Source organism: Pithys albifrons, chromosome 4 (genome assembly GCF_047495875.1).
Source record: "Pithys albifrons albifrons isolate INPA30051 chromosome 4, PitAlb_v1, whole genome shotgun sequence".
Classification (NCBI taxonomy): Eukaryota; Metazoa; Chordata; class Aves; order Passeriformes; family Thamnophilidae; genus Pithys; species Pithys albifrons.
The window spans coordinates 80,023,961-80,041,135 of record NC_092461.1 but is presented as its reverse complement, the minus strand read 5'-3'; the positions used below and the strand labels follow the sequence as shown (position 1 = coordinate 80,041,135).

General features: G+C 39.7%; 1 protein-coding gene across 25 annotated transcripts in view; it reads left to right on the top strand.

The window, feature by feature from the left end:
- Positions 1 to 17,175, top strand: part of EPB41L3 (erythrocyte membrane protein band 4.1 like 3) — a 148,189-nt gene that overhangs the window by 111,611 nt on the left and 19,403 nt on the right. For 14 of the 25 annotated variants that reach the window (XM_071554769.1, XM_071554755.1, XM_071554760.1 and 11 more), the window contains exons 7-13: positions 1,718 to 1,936; positions 2,232 to 2,319; positions 5,858 to 6,010; positions 7,958 to 8,055; positions 9,377 to 9,552; positions 11,665 to 11,885; positions 15,296 to 15,862. In XM_071554769.1, coding sequence (XP_071410870.1) covers positions 1,718 to 1,936; positions 2,232 to 2,319; positions 5,858 to 6,010; positions 7,958 to 8,055; positions 9,377 to 9,552; positions 11,665 to 11,885; positions 15,296 to 15,862 — 1,522 coding nt within the window. The remainder of the gene's footprint in view (positions 1 to 1,717; positions 1,937 to 2,231; positions 2,320 to 5,857; positions 6,011 to 7,957; positions 8,056 to 9,376; positions 9,553 to 11,664; positions 11,886 to 15,295; positions 15,863 to 17,175) is intronic. The other 11 variants (XM_071554770.1, XM_071554774.1, XM_071554775.1 and 8 more) reach the window with 3 other exon arrangements.

Genomic DNA, 17,175 nt, shown 5'->3' with positions numbered 1-17,175 from the left:
GCTTTGGCAGAAAAGACAGTGTGAACAGTCTATCCTCTGAGCTATGAAGACGTTTGTATACTGTAACTCCAAACCCCAGATTTTTCAATATACATATTCCTGGGACTTGCTTTTAATTTTCACAGAGAAACCTGATGCCCATTTTTTCCAGTGGTAACCAGTTACCACTCTAAGTAAAATCATGGCTATGAAAGGAAAGAAGTGAGATGATGTTGTGATTTAAGCACCAAAGCAGAGCAAGCACTGTAACAGCTACATATGGAAAACAGTAACGCTTTCCCAGCTGAAACCAAAATAGATGAGAGTAAACATGCGTGTAAATTTTGCATGTCATTTGGCAAAGTAAGCAATCAATGTGCGTGGAATAGAGAATATGATGATAATGAATGGCTGCTCCTTGCTCTTCAAGTCACTTAGCTCTGCCATCTACACCTCTGCTTTCTGGTTTTATATTCAGATTGCAACCATAACCAAAACAACCCTCATCTGTTTTCCTCGTTGGCATAAGGCGCAAAAACTTTTAGCCATAAGGAGTTTTGTGCCATCAGCAAACTGTTCCCTAGCGTGCTGGAACATTTCGTAACCTGTGGATGTGTTTAACAGTGCTTTATGGACTTACTTGTTACGTCTTCATGAAGCCTTTGGCCTAGATCAGAGGTCCCCTCTGGGTAGGTACTGTGGCAGGAAGACAGTGTGCCAAGAGTTCACTCTTGAACAGTGGACTTCCAAAGGAAACGATAGCTTTTTTTCTCTTGTCACTCTCAAATGTCCCTTGGGAACTCTGCCACCAAACTCTAGTGCTCTTCACATTTTTTTTCTGTTTCCTTCTATCTGGTCACCCCTTGCACTGCTTATCTGTGTGATTTTAACAGCATTTACTGTTTAAATGAGTTTTTGAGAAAGCACAACAGTTTGCTAAAGAGACTGCTTATGTTTTTTAATGACTTGAAGTTCAGCTGCCCTTTAATGAACAGTATATGAGATTTTTAATTATTTTTTTCTCCTTAAAGGAATGAATTGTCAGGTAGACAAATCTTAGTGATTTATGATAGCAATCTAATACGTTTAATGGATATTTCTGCATCTAGGTCACTAAATAAAGGAATAACCTATGTTATTAAGAGATCTACACTCTGCTGTATAAAGATAAATTAAGTGTTACTACTGATAAATTAGGCAAGAGCTTGGTGCTTTGGATTTTTTTCCTATTTGGCTGGTTTTGAGATTTTTTTAAAAAATTATTGTATGTATGGCCAAACTTCGTGAACGAAGATTTGGGAAGGGCTGTCCCCACGTGGGTGTGCCCTTCCAGCCTGCACAGTGGATTTTAGGTGAGGCTCAGCATGCACAGAACTGGCCCCACCATTTAAGTCCTGAGGTTCATCTGCCACGGCCAAGCAAGCTTGGACGGTGCCAGTGAAGTCCTCAGGACTAGAACCTACAGCACCCGGCATTTCCCAGGAGGTCTCCCATCCAAGTACTAATCTGGGGCTGACCCTGCTTAGCTTCCGAGATCTGACGGGATCGGATGTCAGGGAGGCATTTAACTGCCCTAAAAAATTATTATTATCCTTGTAAATACCTGAAAAGCTCTGGGCTTGGGAGCTGTCTGCAAATCATTAGCAGAACCGAGACCTCTTGATGGTGCTTGGATGGTTCTTCTTCGAGGGCAGAGGTGGAGGAGCACTGTATGAGCCACCTTGGTGCTGTGTTGCAGGTACTACCTCTGCTTGCAGCTGAGAGATGACATCGTGTCAGGTCGGCTGCCCTGTTCGTTCGTCACGCTCGCTCTGCTGGGCTCTTACACTGTGCAGTCAGAGCTCGGTGACTATGACCCGGATGAATATGGCAGCGACTACATAAGCGAATTTCGCTTTGCCCCGAATCACACTAAAGAGCTGGAAGAAAAAGTAATTGAGCTGCACAAGAGCCACAGGTAAGCAGAGGGCAGCAGTGTAAGCTATAACCTGCTTCAGGTACCATCAGAGATATTAAAAATCTGCTGTGGTATATTTTTGGACAAGACTCCTCACTGTGTCTTTGGGTAGGGAAGAGCTTTGCAACCTGGAAGTTAACAGGGTCTGCACCACAGCTTTGGCTCCAGGAGGTACCCAGCTACCTGAGGGGTATGGTTGTAGTTCTGACAGGCTGAAAATGTTTTAGGGCTGCTGGATTTTGGTTTAGATTCTGCTTCCTTAACATTTATGCTAGAACTGGTTGCTTTTCATCAGGGGAATGACACCTGCAGAAGCTGAGATGCATTTCCTGGAGAATGCCAAAAAACTATCAATGTATGGAGTAGATCTTCATCATGCCAAGGTGTGTACTTCAGTTCTTTCACTGGTCTTATTTCTCTTGTGACATAGTACTTGAACCTGTGTGGACTCCCTGATTTATTCTTTCATGTATTTTTGAGACAGGAATTTTGTGGGATAAATCATGTATCAACATGAGGAAAGGTGACTCATGGGATAAGTATAAATATATCTTGCAAGTGTAACATAATTTAGCCTATAGATTCAAAGATGCTGCACATCAGCTTTCATATTGATTAAACAGCTAACTCCTTGGGAAAATACTGAATGGATGAAGTGATGAGGAAGGATATTAGAGGCTGTCCAGAGAGTGATCTGTTGTCATTTCATTCAGCTACATTTTCCAATATAATAAGGCCAACTATGCTATCTAACTAGATAAGCAGATAATTTCTAATGTGCAAAGAACTTTCAAACAATTATTTAGCTGTGCTGAAAACCTAATCAGATTGATGATAAGAGGGAGACAGCATCTTGTTTCTCTTCTGAAATGTGGTCATTGTAGTTGACAGGAAGGGCAGTAATTCTCCCACAAACATTCTCCCGTGATCAAGTAGTTTCTCTAATCATCATCAGGTTAAGTTATGAATAAAACATAGTCATTCTTATTGTGGCTTGGGAGAGCCAGCTATTAGCCTTGTGTTGCTTGTCTGACTTTTGATTTTGGGCTGGGTTTTTTCCAAATAAATAATTACTTTTTTCTTCACTTTTCAAAGTAAGACTATGGATTTTAACATTTTTGAGGTTAGCAAGCATCCTTGGCAAATAAGTATTGAACCAAAGAATTCTGCCCTGTGGAGAGCACTGCATTTTCTGTAAAAGTCAAATTATTGTAAGCCTGTTTTCATGCTGCAGCAGATCCTTTCAAGAAATGAGATAAATTTGCAGCTTGGATCTTGAAAGAGCCTGCAACCCTGCCCCTGAGGCATTTCACAGGAGCTGTGCATGTGCATTGCACAATTCTCAGCAATCTTTTGTGTTCTGTTAATTGTCTTCAATAAAAATGAAAAATCTGGGTACAGCTCAGTGGACAGCAGTCTACCAGGAGGGATGCCACTGCCTTTCCTGTATCTTGCAGATAGGCACAAAATCTTGAGGCACATACAGAGCAGAGAGAAGCAAATTGGCAAGTGTCATTCGATAGCTTTTTTTCCAACACAAAGATGTCCACAAACCAACAACAAAGTGGGTTCCGGTTCCTAAATATGTTGCAGGCTTTGTGACTGAAAATTTAACATAACACAGCATCAAGGCCTAAGTATTATTTTCAGAATATTGGAGAAAGGCTGAGAAATTTAAGATAGGATATTCTGAGATAACCATTTGATTTATTCTTTTTTGAATAAAATATTAGTATCCTGGTTTCCTCATCTTTTTTTTTTCATATGAAAGGACTCCTTTTTTTCCATATGGAAATAAGCAACAGAAATTGGTAGACAAGCCAATCTCTCTCTAAAGTGATTCTCTTAATTTAAAAAAGCTGTGGTGGTAACCAAATTGTGTCTGTCTGTGGGTTAAGAAACCCAACAGTGATCTTGGAAACTGAAATGGAGGTGGGAAAAGTAGACTTTGCGTGAGAAGTCATGTTTAGTTTTAATTAAGTCTGCCAGTGAGATCTGATGGTGTCAGGCTAGTAGAAAGTATCTCTGTGGATGCCTTTTGGAAGTCATGCTGTGGCAAATGTCTCTATGTAAATGTCAATTCATTAAGACTGTGCCAATATCTTAGGTATTTGACAGATGCTGGACTCGCGAGCTGCTGTTAAAACTAGTTCTCAGTTATCCAGTGCAAGACTGTGCCAAAAAATGTGTTCAAATAAATGGGTTTGACCTCTGGGCTGTCACTATTCTGAGGAAACTCCCAGTTTGTGTGCAGAGCTGCAGGGATGTGCAGCTCAGCATCTCATGCCTCAGATGTTACAGCTACAAGTTTTCTGTTCCATGCAACCACATCACTCCTGAAAAAAGCCAAATTCTTCTATTCAGGTTTTGTTTTACCTCTAGTATCACATTGAAAACCAGCCACAGACACTGACAAGAAACAGAAGTCTTGAATAGACATAGATCCACAGCAGAGGTGGAGATAAGGAAAGAAAGCATTTCTTAACAAGTCTTTGAGAAATTGTATCAAAAGAAGGAACCCCTTGCACCTGCAGCTATGTGGCATGTATGAGGACACATGCATTTCAGGGATTTGCCAGGCAGTGGGATTACTGGCAATGAGACTTTCTTTTTTAGAATGTATTCAGTGTATTTAGATGTCACTCTTTGCTGAAGAAACTGAAGTACACTGAAAAAAATTAGTTTTGTCTCTTCTGTAGTACCTGACTGATACCACACAAGCTTCATTTAGAAAAAATGTGCCTTTAGGGGATGATACCATCATCATTGAACATATATCCTCTTTTTACGTGTTTTCTAACACTGGAGTGACTTTGTGGCACTATTTCTATGTTGTGATTTTAAAACATTGGGGTTTTTTTTTTTAATTCAGGGAGGGCCATAGTCTTTTCCTCGTGACTGACCATGTGTACCTTTGTGCTCATCTCAAAATGTAATCAGATTTTCACCATATGCCTAAAAGATGGCTGATTGGGAAAACCAGAGGAAAGTGATGAATTCATTTCATATTTATAATAGCCTGACATCTTCATAGCTTCTGCTGTCAGATTTTTATGACTTCAAGTTGTTCTAAAATAATTTTTGGAGTGTTTTAGTGCACTCAGTGCTATAAGGTAGATTCTTCTTTTCTCCAGCACTGCTACTACTTAGCTAAATGAAAACAACAGTGACAGAAAATATTGAAGATTGGTTTTGGACTATTTGAAGACTTCTAAAGGAAGTCTTATATTTCTTATTTTAAAAATATGGGTATATTCTAATAAGATTGTGAACAATTCTTTTGTAGTAATAATATCCCTGACCCACAGCTTCCCTGTCAAATGTAGGTTATAGCACAGGCACAGTCCCACACTTGTAAAAAAGAATCTTTTCTGGTCTTAATGCCCAACTTTCTGCCCACTGGGCATTTCAAAGTGAAAGTACTGAGCATATGCACAACAGCATTAAAGAAACTAGCAAACCTACTAAAGCAAGTATGAGCAAACTACAGAAGAAAAACCTATGTAAGGATTCACAAGGCTTAGTCATGGAGATGAGTGATACCAGAAGTAAATTTGTATGCTGTCCTACTTATTTTCAATCTGGTATTTATGCTAATAACCCTTTTTTATTATGTTAACAAAATTTTGCTAAATGATTGATACTTTTTTTTTAATAACATCTGAAATTTCCCACCTCCTTTTGGAGTCTTTACAAAATATAAGGAAACATTGGCAACCCTCAGTTTCTTTCACCCTGCCCAACCTTACTATTACTTGCATGAATGCATTCAGTGAGTAGGGTAGCGTTCAGAAATCAGGTCACTACAGCTGATGCATTAAAAAAACATAGCTCAGATAGAAACACAGGATACAGGACTCTGTAGTACTGTAGGATGCAAGGATAGAAGTACTCAACAAAGTGCATTGCTTGCTTTTCCAGGATTCTGAAGGAGTGGAAATCATGCTAGGAGTCTGTGCAAGTGGACTCTTAATATATCGAGACAGACTCAGAATAAATAGATTTGCCTGGCCAAAGGTTCTGAAAATTTCCTACAAGAGGAACAACTTCTACATCAAAATCCGACCAGGGGAGGTAAGGGCAACCTGATACTCTTTAGTGAATGAACCTCTTGAAAACCATTGAGTTCTTGTTGATTTGTCCTGTCTTACAAGCCCTGAATATTCCTCTCCATTTATGTTTTTTAATTAATGCTGATTTTCTTAGGAAAGGTTAAGTCCATACTTTCTTTAAAATACAGGTAAAAACGTTCTTTGGTGTTTTCCTGTTGTCATCCATAAACTAGCATAATAAATATGGCCATCTGCACATAAAAAGCTCATCCGTGTTATGAATACTTTGGGAATTTAAGTAGCATATTTCTTATTCACGTTATCCTCCGTCATGTTGTATATTAAATTGGCATCTGTTTTTCTTACTCACTAAGAGATGTAGAGAGACCATACCCAACTTTAAACCTCATACAGCGAGTGCCCTCTCGTGGCTCAGCTGGATGCATAGCAAATACCAACCTCAGGGCTGCGCATGTGCTCACCCAGAAGTCATAGAATCATGGAACTGTTTGGGTTGGAAGGGGCCCTAACAGTCATCTGGTTCCAACCCCCCTACTATGGGCAGGGATATCTTCCACCAGACCAGATTGTTCAAAACCCCATCCAAACCTGGCCTATAAGGTGGTGCCTCTTAGTAAAAATCCAGGGAGAAGTTCAGGATCATCACAGGCAAAGGAGGATTTCAGTTTTAAATGCTGGTACAATAATTGGTCTGTGATAGATGAAAACCCCATATCCATTTAGAGTGTGGAGCTGTATAGCAGGACAGAAATCACTTAGATTAGGGCTGGTGTTTATCCCTTAATGCAGCATGGCAAGTGAAGGTCCCAAGCCGGTGTCTCCAGGACTGACTTCATAATTGGCCTGAGAAATCTGCTGGGGCCCCCCCCACCCAGAGACTATTTAGAGTCTTGAACCAAAATCCGCAAAAAAATCTCCTGCCTCTCAGCCGACACAGTTTCAGGTATAAAATTCCTCGTCTTGAGTTTGATTTTTAAAAAAATGAATGAATAGCCACCGATATTCCCAATGCCTGCACTGACGCTGTCCACCACTGATGCTCTGTTGAACTCTGCTGGCCTTGGTATGTAGTGTCCTGTGACCAGGCTATAGTTCCATATGTAAAATAATCAATACAGCCTCTTTACAAATTACATTTCGTGATAATGTGAATCACCATCCCACGTGTCATCTTTATTATTTTGCTATTTCCTGCCTTGTTTCTCTGTCAGCTTCCCTAGGGATCCAGGCTTCCTTATAAGCACCTTTCTGCCTACTTTCCCCCATCACAGCAACTGTTTCACCTACTCAGCTATCTGCATGTAGCCATCAACATATTACAGCTGATGTAGCTGGAACAGATTCTGCATCAAAAATACAAATTTGCAGCACAACCTTAAAAGGTCTCTTACTACCCCAAACAATTCTTTTCAATCACCTGTCTTTGCCTCATCCTCTTCAGGAGATAAATTAGATATAACTGTTGTGATTTATTAACTGTAGTTCTTTCACTGTAAATCTCCTTAATCTAAGGCTGTGTGAGATCAGATCAGTCCCTAGGGACTATTGTTCCCCTCCAGGTATTACCAAGCTTCCTACTGTCATTTATATAGGTGAAATTAAATCAACAGGGTTAAAAAACTTAAATGATGTTTTGCTCAGAAGTCTCCCAAGTGTTACCTGATCTCGTTGTTAGTGTAGGATATTAGACATCGCTGTCACCATAAAAAACCTCCTGCTCATTACAAGTGTTAACCTCAAAACAACCCTCAGAGGTTGCCATTTATTATCACTCAGCTCCTTTTCCCAGACAGTAGTTTGCAGAATATGTACATTTGTGGTTATATACATGAGCATATACATTCACCCTTGCAAAGAGCTGATACAGACGGAAGAAATGAAGATGAACCTGTGTACACTGTCTAAAAATACATGCACAGCATCAAAAATATTCTTTTTTCTTACCTAGTTTGAGCAATTTGAAAGCACTATTGGGTTTAAGTTGCCAAATCATCGTGCTGCAAAGCGCTTATGGAAAGTATGTGTTGAACACCATACATTTTTCAGGTATGTTGATTTCTTTTCCTAAAGGTGTGATATAAAATGCAACAGAAAAGATCAAATCTGTCAGCAGAGACAAAACTCTTCAAATCAAATTGTCTTTTTGATCATGAGGTACCTCTAAGCAGACAAGGAAAGGTTACTGCTTCAAAATTTGAAATGTTGCACCCAAATTTTTCATACTATTTCAGATAGATACTGCTTAAAATCACCATATGGTCCTAATTAATCATTTTGCTTTATCTGTGCCATGATATTATCAGTCACTAAAATTAAAGGGATGAAGGACTCTGCTGCACTTCTGCACATAAGCTTGCATAGGGAGAACAACTTATATGGAAGATTGCTGGGGGATGTGGGTAAGAGTCTAAAAAGAAAAAGGATATTTTTATTTAATTACGTAAGAAAGTACAGTGGTGTATTTTTGGTCACCTAAAATACCCAATCCATAACTGTAATTTTTTGATTACTGTGGAATTTTGTAGCTATTTTTGACTTCTAAGAAGACCTAAGAAAAGTTTGGGATAGTGGAATAAACACTGTAATTACTTTGTGCTAAGATAGTCATGAAAGAGATATTTAACAAAGGAAACCCAAAAGGGTGAGATTTTCAACAGCTTGAAAGGGTATTCAGTGCTTAAAACCCTTCTGGAGGATGTTTGGGAGGATTGAAGAATTCATCTCCTTTTCCTAAAACCGTTGGTTCAGGCTATTTGTACATTCATATGAAATGCAGTCTTAGCAGCAAAAGATCTAAAGAGAAATGGACTGTGCATTTTTGGGGTATTTTGTGATTTTTAGTGAAAAATCAATGTCTGAAGCATAAACTCCATAGCAGGAGAATGGCTTCTTCAGCCAGTTCCCATAGCCAAAATGCAGAGGGTGGGAGAGCTTTAACCTGAAAAATGTTTGCAACCCTGCAAATAAATACTGCGTGGCATTCACTTGAAATCTGTTCTGGCCCTGTCCTCAGCATAGTAGCACCATGTTAAATTAGAAATATAAGAGATACATCTGTATTTCAGCCCAATCAGGGTCCCTGATACAAGGAACACCTTATTTTTAGTTTTGGTGATTAGAAAATAATAAATCTGAGGAGCTGAGTTAGTCTTGACTATTAGGAAGAACTCATATCTTCAAATGCATTAGCTAAATGGTTTTGTCATGCTCTATGAGGGGCAATCCTTTGATTCCCTTTTAAGACACAGACTGGTTAGGCACGGGTTACGATGGAGAGTGATACACAGTTGTCTTCTCTCCTGTACAAAAATAGTGGACTGATTTTGGAGAAGGGGGAATAACAGGTTCACTGCTTGGTGTGTTTTAGGCTCCTGCTGCCCGAAGCGCCTCCAAAGAAGTTCCTCACGCTGGGCTCCAAGTTTCGCTACAGCGGCCGGACACAAGCCCAGACGAGAAGAGCCAGCGCCCTCATAGACCGTCCTGCACCTTACTTTGAGCGCTCTTCTAGTAAACGTTATACCATGTCTCGCAGCTTAGATGGGGGTAAGGTTCTCTTGACTCACTTTGTCAAAAGCTGTTGTCATGATGGTCACTGCTTTGCATTAGGTATAAACCTCTTGTCATCTCATCTCCTTGAGCTTCAGTTGAGTGGAGGCTGAGTACGTGAATGTTCACTGCAAGGGTAGGAGAAGATGTAGTGAAATTCCATGGTAAATGTAGTGCTGTCATCCTTAAAAAGTGTTTGCCTAGAGAATGTCCTTGGGAGTCCTCTCTTCAGAGAGCCCCAGCCCCAGCCTCACACCTGCAGAACATCTCCCTGCTTTGGGAAGCAACAGGCTGATGGGACCTGCCTGCCCAAGAAACTCAGTCTTCAACACTTATTTCTGAGTTTGCACAAGTGAATCTTTGAGTTTTAGTTGAATCTGACTTGTTTTTCCTGTGGAGGTTTTTCACTTAAGCTTGTTACAGTTCAGAAATTAATTATTTCCCTTGAGTAATAACACTTGCTTCCAATTACCTCACGTCCTAGTCAGATGAGCACTAAGAGACTTTTTTTGAAGGCTACTTTTGAAGGTAGGAGATGGAAAGTAACATACACAGGTTAAAAGCATGTTCTTTTTCTCTCTTTATCCTTGGTTTGTGGAGGTCATGGTTCTGCTGCTTGCTTAGGTTAAATCAGCTTGTGATTCAGAGTATCAACTACTTCCATCAGCTGTTACTATTATCAGCTGTTCAGTAAAAAGAGGTTGTAGTTTTGTAATTGATTTTGGTAGAAAAAAAAAGACTAAGATGAAACTCAGAATCATTACAGATTGAAAAAAAGTGAGTTCTTCTGCAGAATATCACAAGTTGTAATGAATATAGTTGGTGGTGGGGAGGGAGAGAACCTTTGATTTAAAACTACAAATGACAAGCCTTTTTCTCTTCCCCTAAAGGTGCTGCTTGTCATTAATTATTTTGGAATCTTCTAATTCTGATGTGCTTCTTGCTCGTTACCAAGCAACTGGTGACCTGATTGCTGTGCATGTGTTTCAAAGCAGAAATTATTCTTCTGCGATATTTTGTTTGTAACATCCAAACAAGATGTCTCCCTCTACTCCCTTTGCTTTCTCCAGCCTCCTAAGCTCATTCCCAAGGGACTAGATACCTGAAATGCTTTTTCCAGCATTTATTAGACACTGCAGGATTTTTATGATATTAATTTGCCTAAGTGCAAATGCAGGAAAGAGGGTTTTTTTAATCAATGCTTATGGTTTGTTCACTAGTGTTGTTACTCTAATGCAGATGTGACTGTAACATTCTGTATTGTGATAACACTGTGATCCAGGCTCTGTCGTTTGTTACAGATGCAAGTAACTATAAATTTGAATAATCCTATTGGCTTAAAAATCAGTTCCACAGTAGTCAAGAGCAGAGGCTGGGTATATGTTAAAGTTTTTATTACATTCTATCTGTAAATGTACTATTTATTTAAAAATTATTTATATATATTTAAGTTTGCTAAATTATTGAAGACTGCATCCTTAATTATTCTGGTTGGGTCCACTGAATTAAATGTCATCACTTCCCAGAATTTTTTGGGATAATGAGCTCACCTAACTGGTAAATTTTAGTACTCAATAATATAAGGATCACATTTCTTTTTTCTCAGGTATTATGCCTGTGTTACATAAATATTGCCATTTCCTTTAATGCAGCATGTTACTAACTGTGCATTTGATCTGCATTGTTATATTCTGATAGATTTTAAAAAAACCATCTCTTCCACCCCCGTGGCTGATGTCATAGCTGGTTCTCCTTATGTTTCCTGCCTGATAAATGTGGCAACACATTGAATTCTTTTTGTCTGATGTTTCACTACAGTAGTACTTTTAATGGCTTGCTAACATGTAACAACTGTGTAATACACACATTATCTACAGTAATGTGTGTATACACATGCATAATACATGTTTATGCATATAAAAGCTGCGAGCTTTATTTCGAGTGAACAATTTATTCAAATGTATGCACATGCTTCTGTTTTCCTGAAACATGACATATTTGTTTTTTCAGCATTATCTCAAATGTTTTTCTAAACCTGCTTTTTTAATTTTATGCAGCTTCTCGGCAAAAGCTATTTCAGACTTTCCCTCTTTAAATATTTGCTTTTAGCATCAGTGAATGAAAACCATGAAATGTACATGAAGGATTCTGTGTCTGCTGCAGAGGTTGGTACTGGCCAGTACGCCACAACAAAGGGCATCTCTCAGACCAACTTGATTACCACTGTGACTCCAGAGAAAAAGACAGAAGAGGAGAAGGATGATGAAGAGGGCAAAAAGAAAAGAGCAGAGGAAGTCACCCCAATTTCAGCAATACGCCATGACACCAAGGTAGAGTTTTCAGGGTTTTGTATCAAACAGAGCTGCCTGGAGAGTGCTTAGAGAAATGCAAAATTTTTAGGGAGGGAGGAGATAAATGAAAGCAAATATACTATGTGTATATACATGTCTTGAATCAGTATTTCTGTAGTCCTTTCAGTTTTCATAGGATGTCGTAAAAGTTAGTTCCTGCCTCAGAATACTTTTTAAAATCTGTTTAATAGTCAACCTGCTATTTTTCACATAGCATTCAAGAGTTCTTTAGGAAATACCCAAAAGTAATCTGGCAGTCCATGTTTCCTCTTCTGTTCTTCAGTTGTATTTTGACTTTAGTATGACAATAATGTTTTTTATTTTTTGACAAGACAACAAAATAGTTCTGCATTCTTGCATGTAGCTCTGTGCTTTAATTTTTTCTCTTATACTTCCCATAACATTCTGTTTCCTTGCATGAATTGCAATCGGCATTTTTTCTCTATTAACTTCCAAGTATTAATCTGCTGTTACAAATTTTTTTCCTGGCTTACAAAAGCATTGGCTTCCCTTGTTTAAAGTTTTGTATTGAAGAAAGCGTCTTTGTTGATGATTCTCTTCTCATTTGTTAGATTTGAGTAATCCCTTGTCATCTCCAATCCCACCACCGCCACATGCATATACACACATGGTTGTGCATAGTATCTATTCAATTATTAAGACAGGATAAATCAAACAGGAGGACAGAGAAAATAGTGACTAGAGTTTGGCTGTGAAGTACGGCAGAATCACATTCAAAAAGTGTACCTTGGAATGCACTTGCTAAACAAGTAAGGTTTTGCCCTCGTCATTTAGGAAGAAAAACCTTGATGTATACTTTTACACCCACAGAACTGTCTTTATCATATAAGACCACAATGAGTTACATGGGTAAAGGATCAAGTTCTCAAAAAGATTTGCAGTTGAAGTACCAAAAGTCAGAAACAAATTGAATTACTGAAAATTGCAAATGAGAAAAGATTTTCTTTTGAATGTGTGTACTGTAATTGTAGCATTAAAAAGATAATCTCTACAAAATTCAGCTGGGGTCTTCTTAAAAGTCCATTCTTTCTGCATGGGGAAAGATTGATTAAAATAAAATATGCAGAAAACATCCAGTAGAAGCTAGTTCTGTCCCAAATGTTTGTTAATTTTAGCCAATCCTTGTATACAGCTAGAAATATTTTAGGAGACTATTTTGATGGAACTTAAATATAATTTTTACCCCCAACTCAAGAGGTGGGTTCTGTTTAAACCAGCCATTTATAGATCTTTAGTTATGTAAGCCTATAGAGATCTTACTCCTGCTTCTGCACAGGCCTGCCAACAGTTTTGTTATTCATCATAAAGACAATAGGATCTTAAAAAACACAGGACAACCTTGAAATCAGAGTCCTGTTTAAAGGTATATAAGTTTTATAGGTAGGTGTTCAACTTTTCCATCAAGATATTTTGCCTTTGTTTTATCCATGTGTATTTAAGTACCAGAAGTTATTCTAAATATTAACACTGCAAAGATGTCAGTAAGTGAATAGTCTGTATTAGCAAATACGTTTACTTTGGCTTTTTTACCTTCACAATATAAAGAGGAGGTTTGTGTATTTAGCTCACATAAGGATCTGTGAGTCCAGCAGCATTAAATTTTGGCTTGAGCTTACTGGATTAAACTCGTAAAGACATTTGTAAGCTGTTTGAAGCTAGGCTTGGTTTTGATTGCTTAATTTGGGAATACAGATTGCCTGAACTGATAGATGATTAGAGAAGAGAGAGAAGCAAAATATTAAGAGGAAAGAGTTATTTTGTGTAATCACTTGGCTTAAATCCTATTCCTGGCATTAATATACCTGGCAAAGATCAAACTTAGTAGCTGTCATTGATGGATTCTACTTGTTGCTTCCAACTGGACACCAGCCTGAGGAGGCAAATGCTGTTTTGGCTTTGAAGTCATTTTGCTTTTGGGAGCCTGGAGTGGCAGTGGAGTTGGAATGGCTTTTATAGCTCCTTGGGGAGATGTGCTGTGGATTCAGCAGTTTAGGCACTTAGGGTTTGGTCATGGAGCCAATGTGCCACTCAGCTAAGTGCACCTGGTCAACTTTGGCCAGAACATCTTTGCTCCATCAGCATTGTGGCAGATGTGTTGTACTGGGATATGTATTTTGGTGATGGTAGTGGTTGTTGTCCTTCTAAAGAGCAGTTGTGGCTGCCCACAGGGATCATGTGAAATGACAGTCATCATTCCTGCTGAATCACCTCCTTCCTTCCACCAGTTTTTGTCCTCAAATGACTTCAAAGATCATTTAAATGCCCTACCAGTGGCCTATCAAGGCAAATCCTGCTTCTTGGTAGCCAGTATTCTTTACTGGGGTAAAATTTGTAGCAAAAGCATTGGGTGCATTTTTACCTCTTCCCTATAGGTAAAGTACCACTTTTTAACTATGAGGATATGTGGCTGTGTGGGGCACAGACTTCTCTCTGGTCAGCCCCCCTTCAGATCCCCAGTGAGAGAACACAGGGTCTGCCCAGCCACAGGCCACATCTCCCTTCTTTCAGTGTGCTGCTAAACTGGTGGCACACAGCCTGGAGGGATGGCCAGAGGCATGGCTGGGAGGGAGTGAGCTCCCAGCGCTGCCTGCTCTGACTCACAGTGGGCAGAGGTGAGGGCAGGGCTGTGGGGATGCCCAGGAGAAGCCAGCCTGGGCAGTGGTGGGAGCTGTGCTGAGGAGCTTGCTGCTTGGGTGGGTATTGAGATAGCTTTTCTTTCCATCAGTAGCAGCTAATATATGTATCTATGCCACATTAAACCAGAATGTATTTTAGTTAGGTTTACGACCGAGATTTTTTTTTTTAATTTTAAAATATTTCAGTGGAGGAATGTGGGCATGTAGAGTTTTAAAATTCTTGGAATTTTAATTATTCCTGCTGAGGTTGTCTAAAGCATAGATGAGATGCATCTGGCCCCCACTGGGTCTCCTCCCGACAGCAGGAATGCTGTCAAAAACTGTGTTGGTATTAGAAATACGTTCCCTTCTTTCTTTGTTGCTCTCCATGTACTTGATGTTTGAAAACACCTTATGATCAGAAGCCAGTCTAACAGTAAGTGGAAACTGGCAGAACCTGAAACTCCACATGTAGCCATGGAGGCTTTTATATAAATCCTGTGCTGAGGGGACTAGACAAATGTTGAATCAAGAAGTTGCCTTTTGTAAGCTGGAAGCCCGATTCACTCATACCTGTGGTGTGTGGCATAGGAGCATGCACCATTTATTTCAGTGGAAAGCTGTGGTGTTAAAATACTGTTTATAATTTTATATATATATTATTTATCATCGCAGAAGAAAATTAACTAATTACAGTTTTCTTTTTGTCCTTTTGCTTTTGCGCCTTGTTTGCTGCTCTTTCTCTGTCACCAGACATCTGTGCTTGGCACTGAGTCCCCCTACCCCTCGCCTTCCTCTCAACCTGGCCCCCATGTATCTTCAGCAAAACTTCGCAGGAGATGCAAGGAGAGTGCTCGGACAAAGTCCTTAGGCTATGAGGCGCCCAAAGAGAGCGCTCCAGAACACAGCGAGTCAGAGCCAGACTCTGACAGAAAGGGGCGAGTTTGCACCGCCGAGCAAGACATGGCTTTCAGCTACAAGCAAAAAGCTGGCAAGGGCAGAACGCTGTTTTCTTTCTCCTTGCAACTTCCAGAGTCATTTCCTTCCCTCCTGGATGATGATGGCTACCTGTCACTCCCTAACCTCTCTGAAACCAACCTCCTGCCTGCCAGTGTGCAGCATTACCTCCCCATCCGCTCCCCCTCCCTTGTGCCTTGTTTCCTCTTCATTTTTTTCTTTCTGCTCTCTGCCTCTTTCTCAGTGCCATACGCCCTCACTCTCTCCTTTCCTCTGGCTATGTGCCTCTGCTACCTGGAGCCCAAGGCGGCCTCCTTGAGTGCCTCACTTGCCAATGACCTGAGTGACAGTTCAGAGGAAGAGGTGTGTACCTCGGCATCGAACACACTCTTTTTCGTGTTCAGTGCTTCAGTCCTAACCAGTGTTAGATTGCTGCAATAGTGGTCCTACTTTCAGAGCCTCATTTCTGTCTGTGCTGATATGTTAGAAGGGTTTTTTTTTGTTTGGGGATTGTGGTTTATTTTTTCTTCTTTTTTATTTTTTTTCTCATGCTGGGAGTGCAGCTTGGGGCCCAGGGTTAGGCACAACACTGTGTGGAAGTGGCTTGGTTTGAACTGTGTGAGCTGGTGCAAAGCGACTTGCACTAAATAAATTGCCACCAATAAGCTCTGAAGTTTTGTATCTGAACCCACTAAGACCTGTTTCTTCCTCTACCAATTTATACTAGGGTTAGAATAATTAACCAAATATAATTTTCTGCGTAATTACTGAAGCATGCATATATATGCATATGTATCTACATTTATTCATATAACTAACTACCCAACAATAATGATCATCCTCACCAACTTCAGCATATTCAAAATGCAGATGGACTCATCTTTTGCAAAATGCTATCAGCTGTAGCCCAACTCCAGAAAAAGACTTTCTGGTCCAGCAAAACCTGGATCTCAATTTTCAGCCTTGATCCCATCTCTGCTGCAGATTAAATTGTTTTCCCATGATTAAATCCAATGTATCAGTGAGAGGTCAGACTGGGACAGCTGTTCTGCAGTTGTTGGGGGAGCATGCCATGTGGGCTGTCTTGACATTTGCAGTGTTAGATTAGCACTGCCAAAACTGATGCCTTAAGCTGCCAGGGTCATCACAAGCAAATAAACCAACTGCAGTAAGAGTCCACAGTAGTTCTGGAACTGTGGATGTGATGATATATCCAGAAGTAGGAAAGGAATCTGCTTAAGTAACAAAGTAGATGGCATCTCAGTTTTTGCTGGTGCCTGGTTATTCTTCGTTGACAGAATAATAATAAGTTCATTTTTCCCTCGATTTTCTTTTTTCCTCTTCTTCTTCAAATACGAAAGTATGGGTTTGCTTTTTATGTAAATCAAAAAGCCCCAGATCAGATAACCATAGACCAGTTGGCCACTTGTAAAAAAGTGCCTTGGCCTCTTGTTGATGCCATTGCAGTAGTTGTCTTCAATAAACCAGCTTGCACATCTAAACATTTGTGTCATCTGCCGCTGTTGGTTTTGTGAGACTCGGTGCAGGATTTCATTTTCCTTTATGGAAAGCCAAAAGTTGCATCAATTTGTCTTGTAAAAACATTGTCTTTAGATGCTTTTGGCTCTGTGATGCCTAACAACTGAAAAATAATGTGGAATTCCTGATAAAAAGCA